This window comes from Macrotis lagotis, chromosome 3, assembly GCF_037893015.1.
Source record: "Macrotis lagotis isolate mMagLag1 chromosome 3, bilby.v1.9.chrom.fasta, whole genome shotgun sequence".
Lineage (NCBI taxonomy): Eukaryota > Metazoa > Chordata > Mammalia > Peramelemorphia > Peramelidae > Macrotis > Macrotis lagotis.
In genome coordinates this window covers 70,713,339-70,735,874 of record NC_133660.1, presented here as the reverse complement: position 1 = coordinate 70,735,874, position 22,536 = coordinate 70,713,339, and the positions used below count along the sequence as shown (strand labels likewise).

Sequence of the window (22,536 nt, the reverse complement as noted above, 5' to 3'; positions counted from 1 at the left end):
TATATAAAATCTATAAATTACAATCTATAAATCTGGAACTCTCCCATTTCTTTTTACTGAATCAAATTTCCTCATGTATTTCTCCCTAGCCTCACCTTTTTCCACCTTTGCATTCAAATCACCAAGAATCAAAGTGATTATTTGATCTACATAGTTCTACCAAGTTCTCCACAGAATTTCTTTACTATTTCATCCTTTTTAACTCATGATGGCATATAATTTGCATTTATATTCACAAAAACATTTTCCCCAAATATTCATCAACAGTACTACAACAAGTGGTAAGAATGTCCAATGAAATAATACTTATTGTCACTTATTCAGTCAACTCCTTTCTTTTCCTCTAAGTAACTGAGTAATTTTTCCATTTAACTACAATTCTCTTCTTTCTTCTGGTTTCATTTACAGCAAGAATATCAAGACTGATAACTCAATTACTCCAGAAATAGGACTACTCATGTGGTTCACTGGAAAAGGATATTGCTTTCCCAGTATCAACAATCAAATTAGAGTTTACTGATGTTCTGAAAACATTCTTAGCATCCTCTGTCTTCTTTTTCCTGCTATGTTGCCACCATCACTGCAGAGATAAAAGGGAGTGGGGTACACAGTCCTCAGCAATTTTATTTTTCCCATTTCATGGATTGCTATGATCAATGATTTCATCATCAGAATCTCAGTCTCCAGTAATGAGTCTCTCCATGGTTAGCTAGATCCCTTTGTATTAGGGGATCCATGCAAACTATCATCCTAGTCACTTAAATAGGAAGGAGAATTTTTTCCTTTTATTTTATACTATTCTCATGCCCATGAAGCAAATTTTTAACAAATTATCACCAAATAAATAAATCCCTCAAGTGCATATCTTTATAGTTAGGAAAAATAGATTCCCATATTAGTCATGTTTGAAACTGTGTCTTGAGGTTTATCAATGCATTGATTAGAATTCTAAAGTCTTATTTTTCTCTATAATATAGTTATTATATAAATTGTTCTCTTAGTTCTGTTCCATTTACTTGGGATAAATTCACAAAGGTCTTCTCAGTTTCATCTGAAATTATCTATTTTATCATTTCTTATCCAGCAAAATATTTCATTGCATTTATGTATCACAGCTTCTTTAGCCATTCCTCAATAGGAGAACATCCCTTTAGTTTTTAATTTTTGGTTACCAGGAAAAGAGTTACTAAAGATATTTTTCACATACAGGTCCTTTTCCGCTTTCTTTAATTTCTTTGAGGTATAGACCTAGGAGTGGTTTAGTTGGGTGAAAGGATATGCATAGTTTGGTAACTTTCTGGATACTTTCAAATTGCTTTCCATAATTCACAGCTCTACAGTGTTCTAATGAACTTACTTTCCTATAGTCCCTCCAATTTTTGTCCCCTTTCTCTTTAGTCATCTTTGCTGGTCTAAAAGTTGTGCCATGGAACCTTAAAATTGCTTTAATTTGCTTTTTTCTAATTATTAGTGATTTGAAGCATTTTTTTTATATTATGACCTATAACTTGGTTCTAATACATTTTAATCAGTTGCTTATATTCAGAGCATCCCAAAAATCTTCTTGAGGTTCCAAGCTTAATAGGCTAACAAATATGACTGCCATAATCTTACCAAAACATTTTAAAATTTAATTATTATTTTTTCAAAAATATTGATAGCTTTCTGATCACAATTTAACATTAATACTATTTTGTACTCTAGTTGATTTTCTGATGTTGTAAAACTTTTTATTAGTTACTGCTCAGTGACTAAAAGATTGTATTTATAATTCTAGCCTTAAGATAATCTGAAGAATGAGATTCTGATCCATAGATAATAGTTTTAATATAATACTACAAGGAAAAGTCTAGTTGGTTGATTGATGTGGCAAAGCAGGGTAACTTCCTTATCTCAATCCATTGGTCTGATAAAGTGTCACCCAGAAATTGTGGCACAATGTATGTTGTTAAAATTAAAATTTTAAATTAATATTAAAAATTCAAAAACAAAATAAATGCAAAAGGAATTTAAATAATTAAAATTCCAAATTATATTTTTATACTTCTGAAATTATTAAAACTTAAAACTGCACAAAGACTTTTGGAATGCATATACTGATGATTTTATGGATTTATCTTATAACCTCCATCATTACTATACATATAACATTTCACTTAAGACAGCATATGTAAAGCACTTTGTTAATTTTAACTATTATTATTGTTATTACTGATAAAACTATTAATTATTTTAATTAATTGATTTGATGTTCCAGGATTCTCACAATAATGATAATAATAGCTAAAATTTCCACTTACTATGTGCCAGGTACTCTGCTGAGCACTTTAAAATTATTATTAATAATAATAATAACTTTTTTTTAGGTTTTTGCAAGGCAATCGGGTTAAGGTAATGACTAAGTGTCATTTTCTTTTTGATTTTCCTTATGCCCTCAATTTTTTCTTGCTATAACTAGCATTTCTAAAACTATAATCAAATAATATTTCTGATGACATCCATGATTTAGCTATGATCTTAATGAAAAAACTTCTAACTTTTCTTTATTTATATGTTTATTATGTTTGTATTTTTATATATCTGAATCTTCTCCAAAAACACCTGAACTGGAAAAGAACTTATGGGAACCAAGTCGGTATAGTAAACAATACATCACTGTAACTCTCCCTTATTCACCTCCAAATAACCATAAAATAGCATCCTGAAGCAAATTCTAGAACAGTTGAACCAGCAAAAAGACAAAATGGAACAATCTTATAGGCCAAGAAACTTGGAAGACAGCCAAGAAAGGTCTGTCTCACTTGGGCAAAAGGAGAATGTAGTTCAGGATAGGGAGCATCCCAATAAGCCAGCAGCAAGCCCCACCTCAACAAACCAAGGTAGAGTTTCTGAGCTCCAGTTTTATGGAACAGGCAAAGGCTAATATCAGGACCCCCTCACATATCTCAGCATAGCCAGGGGAACACACAGACTCCAGCTCCAAGAACTACCACTGCCAGACCTCTAGGTGCTTCATCATAGCCTCAATGAAACATAGAAACATCTCACTTCCCTCAGCATATGTCATATAGCAGCATTAGGACCCCAGCTTAGTCCCAGGTAAACTGTAAGGTCTCTACAGCCTCCAGAAGCTTCTCTTACTCCCCCACTCCCAGCTCAATTCCAGTTCTCCCATAGGTCTCAGGCAACACTTGCACCAGGTAAATAGTCAGGAACTATAGTCTCTCACAAAAGAATCCTGAGACAGTGCCCCTTCAACCCAGGGAGCAGAACTCAAATTTAAAAGAAAAGGCAAGGGGCAGCTAGGTGGCGTAGTGGATAAAGCACCGGCCTTGGAGTCAGGAGTACCTGGGTTCAAATCCGGTCTCAGACACTTAATAATTACCTAGCTGTGTAGCCTTGGGCAAGCCACTTAACCCCATTTGCCTTACAAAAACCTAAAAAATAAAGGCAAATGCCCCCCAAAAAGAGCAAAAAGCAATAACAAAAAAGAATCTGACCATGGAAAGTTATCATGGTAACAAGAAAGATCAAGACACAAACTCATAAGAGGACAATAATGTCAAAACAAAAAACTATGGGCAAAACCCCAAAGAAAAACAGGAAGTGGTTTCAAACTCCTGAAAGAATTCAAAAAGGAGCTTTAAAATCATAAAAGAGAGGTAGAAGAAAAACTTGAAAAAAAGAGAAAGATGCAAGAGAATTATGAAAAAAATTTAGAAAATAGCTTGGAAAAAGAAAATGAGTGCTTAAAAGGTAGAATTGACCAAATGGAAAAGGGGATCCAAAAATTCCATTGAAGAAAATAACTCAAAAATACAATAGGAGGGACAGCTAGTGATTAGAGTGCCTTCCTTGGAGTCAGGAGAACCTGAGTTTAAATCTGGCCTCAGACATTTGACAGTTTCTAGTTGAGTAATGGCTTCACACAAACACAAAATAAAACGAACAAAACAAAAATGCAATTGATCAAATGGAAAAGAAAATACAAAACTAACTGAGGAAAGCAAGTTTTCAAAAGTTAGAATTGGGCAAGTGGAAGCTAATGACTATTTGAGGCATGAAGAATAAATCAAACAAATTCAAAAGAATAAAAAAAGGAGAAACTGCAAAATACCTCATTGGAAAAACAACTGACCTGGAAAATATGTCCAAGAGAGACAGAGTCATTGGACTACCAGAAAGCTATAATCAAAAGGATGCTTATGGATAGCATCTTTCAAGAAATTATCAAGGAATAGTGCCCTGATTTCCAAGAACCAGAAGGCAAAATGGTAGTGAAACAATACACAGATCACCTCAGGAAACAGATCCCAAAATAAAAAATCCAAGGAACATTATAACCAAATTACAGAACTATCACGTCAAGGGGAAAATATTGCAAGTGGCTAGAAAAAAAATAATTCAAATACCAGGGAGTCACAAACAGGTCTTAGCAGCTACAGTATTAAAAGTTTGGAGATCATGGAACATGATATTCTAGAAGGCAAAATAGCTAGAACTGCAACCAAGAATCTCCTATGCAGTGAAATTAAGTATAATACTTCAAGGGAAAAAGTGGTTATTCAACAAAAGAGAAGGATTTCATGCTTTCATAAGGAGAATAGAATTGAACAAAGTATTTGACCTCCAAAATCAAAACCCAAGAGAAGTTTAAGAAAGAAAAAAAGGAAAAAAGTAAACTTTAGGGATTCAATGCAACTGAAGTGTTGACATTCTGATATGGTAAGGTGATACTTGTAATTTTTAGAAGGAATTTACATATGTATAGACAGAGGGTACAAGTATAAGGTGAATTTGAGGGAGTGACATAAAAAAACTAAGTAATGAGGAAAGAGGAGTACACAGAGTGCAGAAGGAAAGGAGAGGAAGAATGGAGTAAATGATTTCATATGTAAAACCTATTACAGTAGAAGAGATAGGAGGGAGGGCAAAGGGCATCATGAAGCTTACTCTCAGTATTGACTCAAAGAGAGAATAATATACACAATCATTTGAATATAGAAATTTATCTTACCCTACTGAGAAGTAGGAGGGGAGGAGTTTAAGTAAGGAGAGGGATCTGACAGAAGAAAGGTAGAGGGGCAGCTAGGTGGTACAGTGAATAGAGCACCGACCCTGGAGTCAGCAGTACCTGAGTTCAAATCCAGCTTCAGACATTTAATAATTACCTATCTGTGTGGTCTTGGGCAAGTCACAACCCCATTGCCTTGCAAAAAAAAAGAAGAGAGGGTAGATCGGGGAGATGGTAGACAGAAGAAAACATTGGTAAAGAGGTAAAGGGTGAAAGGAGAGAGAGGATTAAACAGGAGGAAAAATAGGATGGAGGGAAATACACAGTTAGTAATCATAACTGTGAATATTAATGGTATGAACTCTCACATAAAATGGAAGCAATAGTGAAGTGGATCAAAAACTAAAATCCTACATGTTATTTACAAGAAACACACTTGAAGCAGATGGATACACATAAAGTAAAGAAAAAGGGCTGGAACAGAATCTATTATGTTTCATCTGAAGTTTAAAAAAATAAGTAAGGGTTGTAATCTTGAGCTCTGAAAAAGCAAAAGCAAAAAAGGATTTAATTAAAAGAGATAAGGAAGGAAACTATATCAAAGTAATATTAATATTAAACATATGCACCCAAATTCTTAAAGATGAAGTTAAATAAGAGATAGATTCAAGACCAAAAAAGAGATAGAGAACATTATGAAATGTAAAATAGATAATTTTTATTATATTAAGTTAATCAAGAGTAGAAGGAAAGCAGAAAACTGAGAAATTATCTTTACAGCAAATGTGTCTGATAAAAGCCTCATTTCTCAAACACATAGTGACCCAAATTTATGAGAATACAAGCCATTCCCAAATTGATAAATAGTCAAAGGATATGAACAGTTTTCAGATAAAGAAATCAAAACTAATTATAGGCATATAAAGAAGTGCTATAAATCACTTTTGTATCCCCAGCTTTTAGCACAGTATTTAAAATAAGACCTAAATATTTAGGGACTTGAATTGTTGAGACTGGGTTGGCCTCAGGCTCTGTTTCTGGGAGTGATTTGCTAGACCCTCTGTTCCCCCTTCCCTGAAGCTGCTCCTTCTGGAGTTAAGCTCAAACAAAAGTTACAGACATGGGTTGGGTCCCTGCCTGACACAGTGCCAAACACACCTAGACTGACCCTAAATCTCTCAGTCACAGACCACAGCCTCAGATAGACTCCTTCTAGAGCTTTGAGTTGTGGTAGAAGTGCCTAGACTTCCTAGCTTTGTCTATTCCAGAATCCCTGCAGAACTCTGGGTGTCCCTCCATGGATTCCTGGGTTGAGTGAAAGAATCTAGAGGTGATTCCTTTTATGATTTAGTAGAGTGGTACATCTCTAAGCCCCATGGAGTGCTTTCAGGGGATCGGGAATCCATTGGGTCTTAGGACAGCATCATCTTCCCATAATCTCCTAATTCCCCCGACTCTTCTCCATCCATCAGTTTCACAGTTTTCCATGAACCAGGAAAGCCCAGAAGGAATTAGATGGTCTCTCTAATAATCATCCTGCCAGGGGTAGCTAGGTGGCACAGTGGATAAAGCACTGGTCCTAGAGTCAGGAGTACCTGGGTTCAAATCCGGTCTCAGACACTTAATAATTACCTAGTTGTGTGGCCTTGGGCAAGCCACTTAACCCCGTTTGCCTTGAAAAAAAAACCTAAAAAAAATCATCCTGCCATTATCTTTGGTACTGTGTTTCTAGATGGTTCCCAAAGAATAAGTCCTATGAATATGCCCTAATTAAGAGCAGGTGAGTAAACAGATGTAAACAATTCTTGCCCAACCCAAGTTACCCATGATATTCTCTCGAAGACCTGGATATTCCTTTGGTCTCCTCTCTCTTCCTGACTTCAGACTGTAGTTTCAAGAAGATATACAGACTTGGAGTAGGGTTGGGGGATTTCTGGAACTCTGATTAATATGCAAACTTGTAAGGGACTGTTGTGTGTGCAAATACGTAAACTTTCATCACCTGGGGTCCTCTAGCATCAGAGCCTTATTTTACTGGTTTATTGTAGAGTGCCATGGGAGTGGGAATGGACAGGGACTGGGGAGGATATTTAAGCACTTGTATTTGGTTCAATAAATAGAGATCTTGGAGATTTTGGAGAATCAGGAGAATTTGTCTCCCTTGTCTCCCACCCCTTCAACATTCACCTGGGTAAGGATAAGATAGCCAGCAGGAACCTAACACTTCCTGAGCAGCTAGTCTAACAGGAACATAACACAAACTGTCAGAGTTGGAAGGGGTGATATAGGTTATATATGGCCAAGGATGATATGATTTAACTCTTTAGTCAACATGTCTACTCAATAGTCGCTGGAGAAAGATCTCATGTTTAGAGTACCACCAGTCAAGTGAATGGTCTAAAAATGATAATGTTCTTGGCACTCTCTGTCTCCTTGCATATTGCTCATTTGCTGTCATTGCCAAAGTAGGTAGGGCCCCTGAGGACAGAGGGCCTACATGACTTTAAGCAAACTACTTTTGCCTCTTTGGGCCTCAATTTCCACATCTGTATAATAAAGAGTCTGGATCAGAGGACCTCTAAGAATGAAAAACTAGAAGAAAACATGAAATATTGAAAAAAACCCAACAGATCAGGAAAATTGATCCAAGAGAGACAAAGTCATGATTGGGAAAAGAGCCTTGACTTACTTTTTAAAGAATTTCTATTAGAACATTGCCCTGATATCCTAGAAGCAGAGGGCAAAATAGAAATTGAGAGAACTCACCAATCTCCTCCTGAGATACAACCCCCCTGCCCCAAGAATATTATAGCCAAGTTCCAGAACTACTACAGGCAGGCAGAACAAATCAATTTAAATATTGTGGAGCTGCAGTCAGAATCATATAGGACTTAGCAGTATCTACATTAAGGGATCATAGGGCTTGGGATGCAAAAGAGCTTGGAATGCAATTGAGAATCAACTACCCAGCAAAACTGAACATCCTCTTCCAAGGGAAAAGATGGACTTTCAATGAAACAGGGGATTCCAAATGTTCCTGTTGAAATGGCCAGAGCTGAACAGAAAGTTTGATCTTCAAGTACAGGACTCAGGTGAAGCATAGAGATGGTGGACCAGAAGGGTAAATTATGAGGGATTTAATGATGAACTGCATGTATTCATGCATGAGAAGATACTGATAATACCCATATGAACCTGATCAGTTAGAAGGAGCTTTTATAGTCAAGACACAGGAGAGAGCCGAATTTGAAGCCAAATTATAAAAAATTTTTAAATGGAGTCAGTGGGTGAAAAGGAAAGGAGAAGTAGAATAGACTAAGATAATTCATGTAAGAGAGTCAAGAAATAGCTTTTGCAATGGTATGGAGCAGGGGAAGTGAGGGGCATTGAGGGAGCCTTCACACACACACACACACACACACACACACACACACACACACACACACACACACAATAGGTCATAGAAATCTAGAAGAAAAAGGAGAGAAAGGGATGGGAGAAAGGGGACAGGGAAGGGAAGGGGGATGTAGGGGATAGAAGAGTGGGTACATCATTGGAGAGGATAGTCAGATATAACACATTTTCTTTTTTACTTTTGCAAGATAGTGGGATTGGGTGGCCTGTACAGGACCACAGGGCTGGGTGGTTGCTGGGTCTCTGGAGTGGGATGTAGGCTTGGGGTCTCCTGGCCCTAAGGCCAGTGCTCTGTCCACTGCGCCACTCAGCTGTCCCACAGCACACTTTTGAAGAGGGTCAGAGTGAAAGGAGAGAGAAAATATAATCATTGGTAGTGGGGAGAAATGGATGAAGGGAATTACAAGCAGCAACAGCAACTATGCAAAAATATGGAAGTAACTTCTCTGATGGACTTAAGATAAAGAATTCAAGCCACCCCAGAGAGCTGATGGTATCGGAACACAGACTGACGCACATTTTTTTTTCTCTTTCACTTTATTTCTTGTGAGGTTTTTTGGTTTTGTGGGGGAGGAGGGATTATTTTCACTCTTGGAACAAGACTATTTTAGTAATGTGTAAATAAATAAAAAATGTAAAATAAAAATAAAAAATAAATGTTTATTCCGTTTCCCACCCTTCCTTTCCTCTTCTCTGATTCAGAGATGATTGATATTCAGTTTGACTTTCTGTTTAATTCAGATTTGGAATCCAGGTTGAAAAAAAAAGTTAAATATAAAATATGGTTCCTTCCGAAATGAAAAACTCTACAGACTGGGGTTGTCACTGTTCACCCTGGTCTGTTTTTCCAAATGTGGCTTGTTGAGTTTGCAGAGATGCCACTAAATCTTGACCTTATCTTGAGACAAGATGAGGCTGTACCCATCTGAACCAATGAACCAAAGGAAAGCTGTCTTTTCAAACTCCTTTTCCTTTTCTCTTTTTTGTAATACTTGACAGGCCCTGGAAGGCCTCAGACCTCTCAGGCTGTATTTCAACAACAGCAGGGATGTCAGAGTTCTTACCTAAGCTGTAGGCACGTACCAGGATTCCAGCAGGCTGGGCCTTTATCTCAGAGCCCAGTGAAATGCCTAAAAAAGGCCAGCCTCTTATATTTTCTCTGGAATAAGCTCGCCAAGTCATAAAGCTATTCAGTCTTTCAGAAGAATTGAAGTAAGAGCAATTGGAGCCAGAAATTTGGCTTACAAGAGGTTCCAGAGGCTTGTTCTGCCTGGAAACATTTTTGCAATTAGTTCTTATGGAAGGGTATGAGGGAGAATGAAGGATGGGAGCGCTTCCTTCTGGCTGTGACTGATTGAAATCTTTAAGTCTTGGGGAAAGATATGAAAGCACTTTTTTCTCCAGACAAAGATTTTGTAGTAAATTTAAGTTTAACCTGATTCAGTTTTGAGTGTTTTGTTTTAAAAGGTTTTTTGGTTTGAGGCTAAGAATTGTCCTGCTAGAAATGATGCTTTTAAGTATCTTCCATCTTCTTTCCCATTCCCTGATTCTAGCTCATGGTAGTGAGATCTTCCTAACAAGTCTCAATTTGCCATCTTTTCTTATTTTTTTTTTTGTCTTTAGAGAAACTAATAAATTTTCAGGGTCCAAAGTCCTGTATCCATAGGAAGCAAATGTGTTTAATAGAAAGAGTTCTGGAATTGGATTACTCTATCACTAGCCCAAACTAAGTGTGATCCAAATGCCACAAATGGAGTCTGAAAATTAAAAAAAAAGGTAGCAATGAATGGTTTATTGTGGGATATCCATGGAGAGACTCCAAACCCTTCTCAGGACGATAATAATAATAATAATAATAATAATAATAATAATAAGCTGAAATTTACATAGCACTCTAGAATTCAGTAAGCATTTCAGATAAATTATCTAATCAATTCTCACAAAAAATCCTGTTAGATTGGGTGCTATTATAATCATTTCCATTTTTCAGCTGAGGAAATTAAGAACAAAGTACAGAATATACAGACAAATTTTTTGTAGAGAAGCTTCTTTGAAAATGAATTTTCAGTGCAGTTATATGACTCAGTGGATAGAGCACTGGCTTAGAATCAGCAGAACTTAGTCTAAATCTGGCTTCAGATAGTTAATAGCTGTGTGATCCTAAATTACTTCAGAAAAAAAAGTTTTCTCAGAATCCTCATCTGAACACAAAGGGGTTAAATTGACCTCTCCTTACAACTCAAAATCAAAGATGACCTGATAATTCCCATTGCACAAATGAAGAAACCAAAAGTACAGAAGGACTCATGAAGAAAAATGGCATCCAGAGGCGGCTAGGTGGCATAGTGTATAAAGCATCAGCCTTGGAGTCAGGAGTACCTGGGTTCAAATCCGGTCTCAGACACTTAATAATTACCTAGCTGTGTGGCCTTGGGCAAGCCACTTAACCCCATTTGCCTTGCAAAAAAAAAAAGAAAAAAGAAAAATGGTATCCACCCCCAGAGAAAGAACTTGGAGAGTCTGAGTGCAGATTGAAGCCTACTTTGTTTTACTTTATTTTCTTGGTGTTTTTTGAGGGGAGAAGGTCTATGTTTTCATTCACAACATGATTATTATGGGACTATATTTTGAATGATTGCATATGTATAATCTATATCAAATTGTTTGCCTTCTCAATGAGAGGGGGAGAGAATTTAAAAATCAAAACAACCAAAAAATCCTACGAATGTTCGAAATTCTTTTTACATATAATTTTGGGGGGGTAAATTAAAACAAAAAAAATAAAAGCACAGAGTAGTTTGGTTGACAAGAGGGTACCTAGTTTGGTGAGAGGGACCATGCCACAGAAGATTGGTTGAAGGAACTAACAGGGTTTAATTTAGTAAAGGAAGATACACTGGAGAACTGCAAAGCCAGATTTCAGCTTATTTTGTTTCAGCATCTTTGTAAAGTTGTTTGATGTAGGAAGAAATGTCCTTATTGTCCAAAGGTGAATGAGCTACTTTGGGAGAAGGTGAGTTCACTATCACAGGAAATCTTCCATTTGGGATTGGATACTCACCTGTTTGGGATGCTGAGAAGGGCATTCCCATTAAGGCACAATACAATCCAAGTAACATTTGCTAAAAACAAACAAAAACCAAAAGCCCTTTGAGGAGCAGTGATAGGCAAAAGGCAGAGGAAAATCCCATACCCTGCTTATTTTCGACTATTTGGATACATATATAACCAAAAGTAATCACAAAGTAACTTTAAAGAGTGGAGAATTAACAACTAGGAAGAGAGCCTTGCAGTTGAATTGTGGTTCAAAGAATATTAGGGGGGAAAAGAAGATAGAAGAAACAACTAGCAGAAGCTCTGAAGTCCCTTCCTGGTATGAATTGCTGTGACGTGCACAAGTTTGTTAAGGAACACCTGGAAGAGCTATTATTTAAACCCAGGTCTTTGGATTCCATTTCCAGTCAGTTTTCTCATCTATAAAATGGGGGAATAGCATCACTACTCAGGGTTTTTGTGAGGATAAACAGGGATCATATTTGTAAAATTGCACAGAGCTGAGCAAAGAGTAGGTGCTTATTGCGTATTTAAGACACCACATAACTCATTCCTTCCATCAGTACTTGGAGGCATGGTCTCTCACCATCGATCATCCTCATCTTGTTTTTTGCATATTGAGAATAGGAAGACACTCCATAGTTTGTTATATGACTTTCCCCGAGGAAGAAAGATGATGAATTACAGATAGACCTTGAACCTAGATTATCTCTTATGTTCCAACAGTTCTAATTACTCATTGAACCAACTCTTGTTGGAACTAGGAGTGAGGAAACTCTTGATGTTGTTTAGTACTTTTAGTTGTGTCTGACTCTTTGTGACCCCTTTGGGGTTTTTGTGACAAAGATACTGAAGTGGTTTTGCCATTTTTCCAACTCATTTGACAGAGAAACTGAGACAAACAGGTTTAAGTGAATTGCCAGGATCACACAAATAGTAAGTGTTTGAGGCCAAATTTGAACTCAAGAAGATTGCTCTTTCTGACTCCAGGCCTGGTTTTCTATTTGCTGAGACACCTAGTTGCCTCCATCACTGAAAGTAGCAGTAGTTAACTAATTCTTATTGAGGCTTTCATGATACACTGAGCTAAAGAATAAGAGAGTTAAAATAATGAGTAGGAGGGGTATTCATTGTTAAGTTATGAAGAGCTCTTCGATGGAGTCTGGAAAACCTAAATTCAAATCTGGCCTCAAACACCAGTTGTGTAACCATAGGCAAGTCACTTAATCGTCAGATTGCCTCAGATTCCTCATCTATAAAATTTGTTGGAGAAGGAAATAGTAAACCACTGTAGTATCTTTAAACAGAAACCCTAAATGTTATTACAAAGAACTGAATGTGACTTAAAAAACCGATCAACAAAATTATGTTATATACAATTTCCAGGTATTCTAAGAAGCCTCCTTATTAACTTTCATTAAACTTTGAGTTTTAGTGGGAAGTGTAGCAGCTTGAGGAACTTTCAAAACATTGAGCAATAGCAGCTAGTATAATGTTTGGAAAAGGGGAAGCAGAGGGAGCTTAGCAGATCCATGGTTATTGAATGTCAGGAAATTGGGAAAGGAAGAAAAAAAGAGCAGTTGATGATCTGGCCAGTTTTCCTGCAAATGAGAAAGGTAATCACTGATGAACATTTATTTGTATGAGGGGAGCTGGAAGTGATTCACATATGGTCTGCATGAACATCTGTTAGACCTTGTAAAATCTGATTTAACAAAATTAATTCAATCCAACATACTTTTAAAAAAAGTATCTTCAGGGTTAATTAGGTGGCACAGTGTGTAGAGCACTGGCCCTGGAGTCAAGAGGACCTAAGTTCAAATCCAGCCTCAGAAACTTAATAATTATCTAGCTGTGTGACCTTGGGCAAGTCATTTAACCCCACTGCCTTTCCAAAAAATGTATCTTCAGGGCTAACTAGGTAGTGCAGTGGATAGAGCACCAGCCCTGGAGTTAGGAGGATTGAGTTCACATTTGACCTCAAACACTTAATACTTACCAGCTGTTTGACCTTGGGCAAGTCACTTAACCCATTGCATTGGGGAGGAAAACAACAATAAAAATGTATCTACTACAAAGTTGGAAAATATCACAATTTCTTCTGTTATGGAGTTTAGAATGTAAATAGGGTTTAAGGGAGGGAATATAATCATATAAGCATTTCCCCAAGCACCCTTTTCCAAAAAAATTTGGAGTCTAAAAACTGGGAGCAACTTGTACAGTGATAGTAGATTTTTTTTACTTGCATTTCCTGCTTTTTTTGAGCTTGTTGGCTTGCGTTCATTATTTTGCTTTTGTTACTGGTATATTAGATTATGGTTCTGCCCAGAAATGACTCAGAAAAGATTTTCATACAATGCTGAATTCAAGTTCAAAGTGATCCAGTTTGCAAAAGTGAATGGAAATCATGCTGCTGAACATTAGTTTGATCCTCCTCCAACTGAGAAAACAATCTGAAACTGGCTACAGGAAGGAACCCAACTGAAAGCAACCAGGTAGGGGCAGTTAGGTGGTGCAGTGGATAGAGCACCAGCCCTGGAGTCAGGAGTACCTGAGTTCAAATCCGACCTTAGACAATTAATAATTGTCTAGCTGCATGGCCTTGGGCAAGCCACTTAACCCTATTACCTAGAAAAAAAGAAAACAACCAGGCAAGAGAAGACCATGGCTGGATTTAGAGAGGGAATTGAAGAGATGGATTGAAGAGCAAAGGACAATTGGAATTCCTAGGTCCACAAAGATAGTTCAGCAGGAGACCAATAGAATTGCTGCTGGAAAAGAAGTGACTGATTTCAAAGGAGGACACAATTGAAATAGAATGGACTAAGCATGAGTCCATGCACCAGACTTGCCCAAAAGATTCCTGAAAGCTATGAGTAGAAGGTCCTTGAATTTCATGATGAATAAAACTTGAGGTCAATACTTTTTTGTAATACTTTTTTTTTCAAATTTCAGGCCCCCAATTAAGGTGCAAGACATCTTATATATGGGAGTGTCTTATAATTGGGGAAATATGGTAAGTAAAGATATGAAGTAAAATTGTACTAAGGGCAAAGTAGAATTCCAGACAAAAATGTGAGGAATGAAAGAGGGATCAGGTCCTGCAAAGAGCAGGAAAGATTACCTGTGGAAGTTAGTATCTGAGACAAGTCTTGAAGGAAAGATTTCAACAGGCAACTATAGAGAAGCAATTCATTTCAGGAGTGGGGTCCACCTTGAGCAAAGACCCAGAGATGGGAGGTGGAGAGGACAAGGGGAATGGTGAGCAGTCCAGTTTTGCTGGACAATAGGGAGATGAATGATATCAGCAGATGTCATTTCCCCATCTCCACTCTAGAAGTGTGAGTCAGAACTGGAAGGGCTCATGAAATTCTGCCCTGATCCAGCAGGTCTGTCTCTGTTCTAGACTAACCAATAATTTGGGGGCTCTTATAAGACTGGAGAGGTCAACTTATTCAAATAAGCTTCTAGAGCAGAGTGTTCCTGACCTAGAATCTGTGGACTTGATTTTATTTTTGTTTTTAAAGAAAAGGCAGTTTCAATGATTGTTATTTCAACAGAATTGGTTTCTTTTGTTAATCTTATGTATTTTATTTCAAGGATTCATAGGCTTTCCCATACTGCCCAAGGCAGATAAAAATTTCTGTACAAGAGGCAGAGTGGAAACAGGGTACTGGACATGTAAACAGGAAGCCTTGGGTTCAAATCCTGCCCTCTGACACTTCTTAGCTTGGTGACAACGGGCTATGTCACTTCAGCTCTTCTTGGAACCTCATTTGTAAACTGAGGGGGGTTGGACCAGATAACCTCTGTGGTCACTTCTAGCTCTAATCAAGATTTTTTTTTTTGTAAGGCAATGGGATTAAGGGATTTACCAAGGTCATACAGCTAGGTGATTATTGAGTGTCTGAGGTCAAATTTGAACTCGGCTCCTCCTAACTCCAGGGTTGGTGCCACTTAGCTGCCCCAAGACTCATTCTTAATGTAATGGAAGCAGTCTGATATACTCGAGGATTGACCCAGGCTTCAATCTGGCACTGACTAACCCACCTGGCTCCACCAGAACACTCAGCATTGGGAATAGTGGTGGAAGAGGTTCCTCCCTCAGCCCTCCTAGAGTGACTGGAGCAGGTTTGAAGCACACAGCTGTCAGCAGCCGTGGCTGATAAGCCTTCCCAGACATCAGATAGCTGTGAAATAACATTTAGATGAATTAAGTGTAAAACGAATCACGGACATGAGGAATACATTTTCCCTCCCACTGCACTCGGGATTCAGAATTTACGAGGAAAAGTATTTTGGCCACATTGCCAAACCCAAGAAGCATTTGAAAAAATCCAGCACAAGATGTTGGGAGACCTGCTGGGTTTGCTCAGGCTTCCTCATAAATAGTGGTCAGAAAGAAATCCCTCCAGCCTGCCATCCTAGGAGAGTGGAGCCAGGCCTTCCTGCCAAGAAGCTTCTTTCAGGGCTGATAGCTAAGGAACCTGGACTGTCTCATTGGCTTACCAGGTCCATAGGCCAGGAAGATCCCCCGCATGTCCATGAGCTCATTGTCATAGCCGTGCCATCCATGTTGCCAGCCTTGCCGCTGCCCCGTGCTGTTCATCCAGAAGGGGAGCATTTCTTTTTTCTGAAGATCAAGCAAAGGAAACATACACCCAAGTGTTTGGAGTGACCATGATTAGAACTGGGGTATCTCAAAGTGGGCAAGGGTCTCAGAGGTCAATTAAGCCAACCTCCTACTGGAGGCAAAGAGGGTTTCTTGCATACTCTTAGAGCAGTGATCAGGAGTTAGATAGTATAATGAGTAAGAGAACTGGATATGGAGGTTAGGAAGAGTAGGGTTCAAATTCTGATTCAGATGTTTACTATCTGTGGCAAATCATTTAACTTGCTTTGGTTTTTTGATTTGTAAAATAATTCAGAGTATTCTTGTGAGGATCAGCTAGGACAATACTCATAAAGCACTTTGCAAACTTTAAAGTTCTACAGAAATGCTATGTATTATTTGAATCAGTCAGCAAGTCTTTATTAAGTGATTTCTCCTGCACAGTGTTAATTGGCAGGGGTCCTTGAGCTGAAGGAGCTATATTATAATGGGGGAAACAACCTGAAACAATGATGTATATGCAAGTGATACAGATATTCACACACTGCTACAAATATATGGATATATGTGTGTATGTTTCTGTATACATACACACACATACATACACACACAAATACTTATACATATAGTATAGATGGAGGGGATTATTACTGTAGCTTGTGCCATAGTACACAGAGTGCTGAGCCTGGAGTCAGGAAGACTCATCATCTATACATCAATCTATACAACCCTGTTGGCCTCAGTTTCCTCATCTGTAAAATGAGCTGGAGATGGACATGGCAAACCACTCCAGTGTCTTTGCCAGGTATCTGAAATAGGTCACGAAGAGTAGAACATGACTGTAAAAACAACCGAACAGTAAGGCTCCATATTACCCCTAGGATCAAATACAGACTCCTCTGTGTGGCAGCATTCAAAACTCTTCATAGGTGCCAAAGAACCTTTCCAATCTTATTACATTACTCTCCTTTATGCACTCTAAGATCCAGCTAAATCACTTCTTGCCGTTTCTCAATATGACACATGTCATCATATTGATGTGCCTTTGCTCAGGACACCCCCCACCCCGCATGTGGAATGCACTTCTCTTTCACCTCTGACTCTTAGAGTCTGGAGTTTCCTCAGCTCAAATACTACCTCCCTCCCCCCTGAGTGTTTCCTGATTCTCCCCAGCTGCTGGTGTCCCTCCCACCTCTTTGCTTTGCATTAATGCTATGTTTATTTTGGATATATTTATATAGGTTCCTTCCTTTATAGAGTATAAGCACTTTAGGATAAGGAATTGGTTTTTTTGGCTTTTTGTTTTAGTTTTGTCTTTGAATTCGCCAGTCCATGGACATTTCACAGTGTCTGGACAAATAGTATTATAGTATTCCAGCCCTTTTTTTTTTCAGTTGTGGATGATTCTTTGTGACCTCACTGAGGTTTTCTTGGCAAAAGATACTGGAGTGTTTTGCCATTTCTTTTCTCAATTCTTACTGACGAGGAAACTGAAGCAAAGTTAAGTGACTTGTCCAGGATCAAACAGCTAATAAGTGTCTCAGGACAGACTTGAACTCAGGAAGAGAGGCTTCCTGACTCCAGACCTGGCACTCTATCCCCTGAACTACCTAGTTGAACCCACATAGTAAGTACTTAATAATGTACCTTTGCTTGATTAACTGATTGGAAATACTGGTGAGAGACTCCCTTGTTGAATACTTGAAATGATAGGGAGCTCACCACCTTACTGGATAAATTGTTTCATTCCCGAACCTCTTTAGTTACAAATTTTTTCTTTATTGACAAAAATTCTGTCTCCCAGTATCTTGAAATCAAAGAGTATTACCAAGCATCCAACTCATTTTACAGATGAAGAAACCAAGGGTCGGCTAAGTGGAGTGACTTGGTCAGAATCGCATGGCTAGCCAACAGTAGGATTGGAATTAGAACTTTGAGTTTTTGGTTCCAAATTCAGTGTTCCCTCCACTTCCCCACCTTGCCTTTCACTAGAATCTGCCCTCTGGAACCACAGAGGACATTGCTATTCCTTCCTCCATGCGTTTCTTCTTTGGACCAAACATCCCCAGTTTCTCCAATAGCTCTTTCTTGGTAGGTGGTTTCAAGACCTGCTCATCATTCTACTTGTCCTTCTCTAATGGCTAATAGTTATAGATATTTAATTATCAGTGAAATAAAAGCAATTTAAAAAGATCTTTGAACACGCTAAGAAGATCATACTGCATTTCTAACACATTCCATTGTAGATACTTTCAATTTCATCAGTGCAGGAAACCAAAATGATTAATCTTGATGGATAAATTGGGGATTGATGATCTACCATTTCTTGGTGTTCTTTGTTACCTAATACCCAAGGCTGCCTCAGAACCTTTCTCCAGTGAATTCAACCATTTCAACAAGCATTTCTTATGATCCAGGCACTGTGCTAGAGGTTGGGGGGGGGTACAATGGCAAAAATGAAAGAATCCTTGCCCTCAAAGACTTTACAATGTGTTGTGTGTGTGTGTGTGTGTGTGTGTGTGAGACAGAGGGAGGGAGAGAGATATGTCTCCATGTGCTTCATATACATATATATATATATATATATGGAGAGAAATTATTGTTAATAACTAATAATTTGTGGGAGATCTGGAGTTCTCCCCTTCTTCTAAAGTCTTGATTTTAAACATTCGGTCTATTAAGGATATTGCTGATAATGAGCCTGGACTAGGATCCCAACCTGCTGGGGCAGCCAGACTTGGGTGGGGCATACATTCTTTGATTTGAAGACTCAAGGCTGGAGGTGATCTGGATACAGATTCTCTGTTCCAGGGAAACCCAACATTTTAACCACTTCCCCTTGAGTTTATCAATCAGAGCTTATTGCCACTCCTCCAACTGAACCTCCACCATGATTGTCTTGGTCTAAGAGAGATGGTCAAATGACCATCTTTTTTTAAAAACAACATTATTAATTAATATTAATGAAATAGTTAAATCACCCAGACCATGATCTTGAATTATCTTTTTTTTTTTTTAGATTTTTCAAGTCAATGGGGTTAAGTGGCTTGCCAAAGGCCACAGGGCTCGGTAATTAAGTGTCTGAGGCCAGATTTGAACTCAGGTACTCCTGACTCCAGGACCTGTGCTCTATCCACTGTACCACCTAGCCACCCCTTGAATTATTTTTAATCATTAAAAGACATTGCACAGGAGTACCTGAGTTCAAATCCGGCCTCAGACACTTAATAATTATCTAGCTGTGTGCCTTGGGCAAGCCACTTAACCCCCATTGCCTTGCAAAAAAAAACCCCTAAAAAAAAAAAGACATTGCAGAGTATCACTCTCTGAGGCTCAGTTTTCTCATCTACAAAATTAGGGAGTTGGATTCAGTGATATCTGATCCCTTCTAGCTCTAAATTTAAGATGCCAAATTCCTCCAAATGGTAAGATAGTATCTTCTTGAAGACCTGACTTGAGGGGAAATCGAAAATGAGCAAAACTCAAGAATAAGCCCCAAGGGTGCCACCTCTTTGCTCCATTACTCCTCCAACTCTTAGCTTGACTCTACTATGCTTCACTATGTTCTCTGCCTCCCACTAAGTCGAGTCTTAAAGGAGTCTGGACAACTCCCATTCTTCTCTTGTACCCCTTGAAAACAAATCCAGTTGAAATGTCCCAAGCCTCTAACTGAATTCAGTGTAGTCATCAGAGAGGTAAACTTCCCCTTGCTTCACAGATCACAACCTATATAATCTTCCACTCTCAACGCCCCCTCCAGTTTCCTAGTTTTCCCACTGTACTGATGCCACTTCCCAAGACCACTTATTCTTTACCAATAATAGCTACGCCAAGACAGACTACAGTTACACCAGGTATTAAATGAACAGGTCAGTGGAAACCTCAAGCATCAGCAGGCTGGGGGTGGGGGTGGGGCAGGCGACTTGCCAATATTACCTTGGAGTTATTCTCAGGCCCCCTGAGCGCTCCCAATAATCCCCAGCTGCCACCAGCTGTTGGGTGAAACCTGCTCATCACTTGGGACAGTGTGGTGAGGACTGCAAGGGTGGGGTCCCTGACACCTTGTCTGGCTGCCATGTTACATCGAATGCTCATCCACTCACACCCAGTAAATCTCTCCCTTGCATTAATGCTTTTTCAAACCTCTCTGTTTCATTGAATTTCTGTTTCCTGAATTTCCATCAGCCCTCCCTCCAATCTCCAGCTGTCATTAATAACTGCCCAGATTGATTCTGTATTATTACCTGGCAGCATTTCTATCTTACTGTCATTTCTCCCTTCACCCTATCTGTCTTCAGTGATGATCACACCACCTCCAGATTTAGCTTCATCAGCTAATTTAATGAATGTGTTGCTTTTTCACTCCCTATGCTTACACAGTTACAATTACAACAGTCCTAATCAGGGCATTAGAATCATTAACAACAATAGCAATTGTTATTTCTGAGCATGGAAATAATGTAACAAATAATATGGGGTAATTCTGATAGGGCAGCCTGGGAAAGTGGAAAGACCACTGATTTGGAAGTCAGATGATGTGGTTCCAATCCTAGGTCTGCCATTAATTATCTGGATGACCTTGGACAAATCACCTTCGCTAAACCTCCATTTCAGAAGTGAGAGAATTGGAGTCGTTACCTCTTTGATCCTATCTCTCTTTAATGTTTATGATTTTATGATTCTGAGTTCAGATAAAGATGGATGAACTATCCAAAGACTTCAATAATCACAAAAATTCACCCATGTGAACACCATTAGAGAAGACAATTGACATGACAGGTCTACACCCAGAGTTATTTCAGATAAACAATTGGCCTTGGAGATGGTTTTCAATGAACTAGATGGTTTTGGATTAGGTCAACTAACCAACAAAAATGTATTAAGCACTTCCTACATTTCAGGTACTTATAGGAAGTACTGATTATACAAATGTAATGGGGTCTAGCCAAAGGGGGGACAGACTTGGTAGCATGTGTAAGCAAGGAGCCTGATTTTGGAGGTGCTTGCCAATGGGACTCTACCCTAATTCAGAGAAGGATCAGATATTTTGTGACCATTGCCTGGCTGCATACTAAATGATGAAGAAAGGCCATTCAATTTATTGAACTAAAATTGATTTTGCAGACAAAATGCAGTAACTAACCAAATTCAATTCTCCTTTCTCTGGTAGCAAGTGAGGAAAGAACTTGCTATAGGCTTACTGGTGGATTGGAGGTGGAATTAATGACCTTGTAGCTTTCAAAGGCTTGGAAGAACCAGCTGAGTCTGCCAGATGCCACAGCTGCTAGAGCTCTGAGAAGCAGCCTTCATGACCCTGTCCAACTAGGAATCAACTCTGTGGCAAAGATCTCATTCCTTGAATACAAAGAAGCAAATTCATCCCTTGGCTATACTGCCCCATCAATGAACTTGATAGTAGAAATAATGCTTCTGGCTAAGAGATATGCTACAGTAGCTATGGTAGAACCTATTATGCCTAGGACCAAAATGTAGAGAGGAGAGTATATTGCAGTTAAGAAGATTGTTTTTTAAAACTTGGGTTCTTACTATATGTTTTTAGTATATATCCATTTGTCAAACTAATGGGTATAATTTGATTAATCAATACCAAGGAAATAGAAGCTTTCACTGTGCAACTGATATTGGTGAAACACCACAATGGGGACTTGAGCTGATAACATTCAAGGATCACAGAAACCACTTGGGAATAACCATTGGGACCATGATGGGGGAGATGTAGCTATCCCTTGATCTCTTCATTTTCCACGACAAGTAGGAGTTGGGATAAAAACTCTCATTGTGTATTACACAAAGAAAAGCAAACACACATGCACATACACACACATACATACACCAGTCCTTGCCTTCAAAGATCATATTTTACAAATAAGAGAGATAGGCACATACAAGATACAGAGTAGAAGATAATCTTAGAAAGGAATGCTTAAAGAAAAGCTAAGTGGATAGAGCAAGTCACAATCCTGATTCCCTTTTCTCCTCCCCCCCCCAAAAAAGAAGGGAATATTCAAGACAGGATTTAGAAGTCCTCCTCTGGAAGGTGGAATTGAGCTGGGTCTTAAAGGAATATCTCCTTGGAAAAAGTTAGAGATGAGAAAGGAAAAGCAATCCAGTCATCATGCAAAAAGATGGAAATGATAGGTTTGAGGAATAACAAGTTGTCCAGTATTGCTGAACTATAGTATATGTTGAAGAAAGTAAAGTGTGGGAGGTGCTAAGTTGTGAAAAGCCTTAATGTCAAACACATGTTTTATATTGGATCCTGGCAGTAATAGGGAGCCAGTGATGTTTATTAAGGGGGTAGGGAAATGACCCAAGAAAGACTTAAAATTTGAGAAAATTTCCTTAGCAGGAGACTGGAGGATGTATTAGGGTAAAGAGAGAATTGAGAAAGATAATTAGACAACTATTTCAATAGTCCAGG

At 38.5% G+C, this 22,536-nt stretch overlaps 1 protein-coding gene across 3 annotated transcripts in view; it reads right to left on the bottom strand.

Moving 5' to 3' along the window:
- Nucleotides 1–22,536, bottom strand: part of ENPP6 (ectonucleotide pyrophosphatase/phosphodiesterase 6) — a 170,081-nt gene that overhangs the window by 3,042 nt on the left and 144,503 nt on the right. For 2 of the 3 annotated variants that reach the window (XM_074228901.1, XM_074228899.1), the window contains 2 exons: nt 15,992–16,115; nt 11,490–11,550 (listed from right to left, as the gene is read on the bottom strand). In XM_074228901.1, the coding sequence (XP_074085002.1) occupies nt 11,490–11,550; nt 15,992–16,115 (185 nt within the window). The remainder of the gene's footprint in view (nt 1–11,489; nt 11,551–15,991; nt 16,116–22,536) is intronic. The other variant, XM_074228900.1, reaches the window with a different exon arrangement.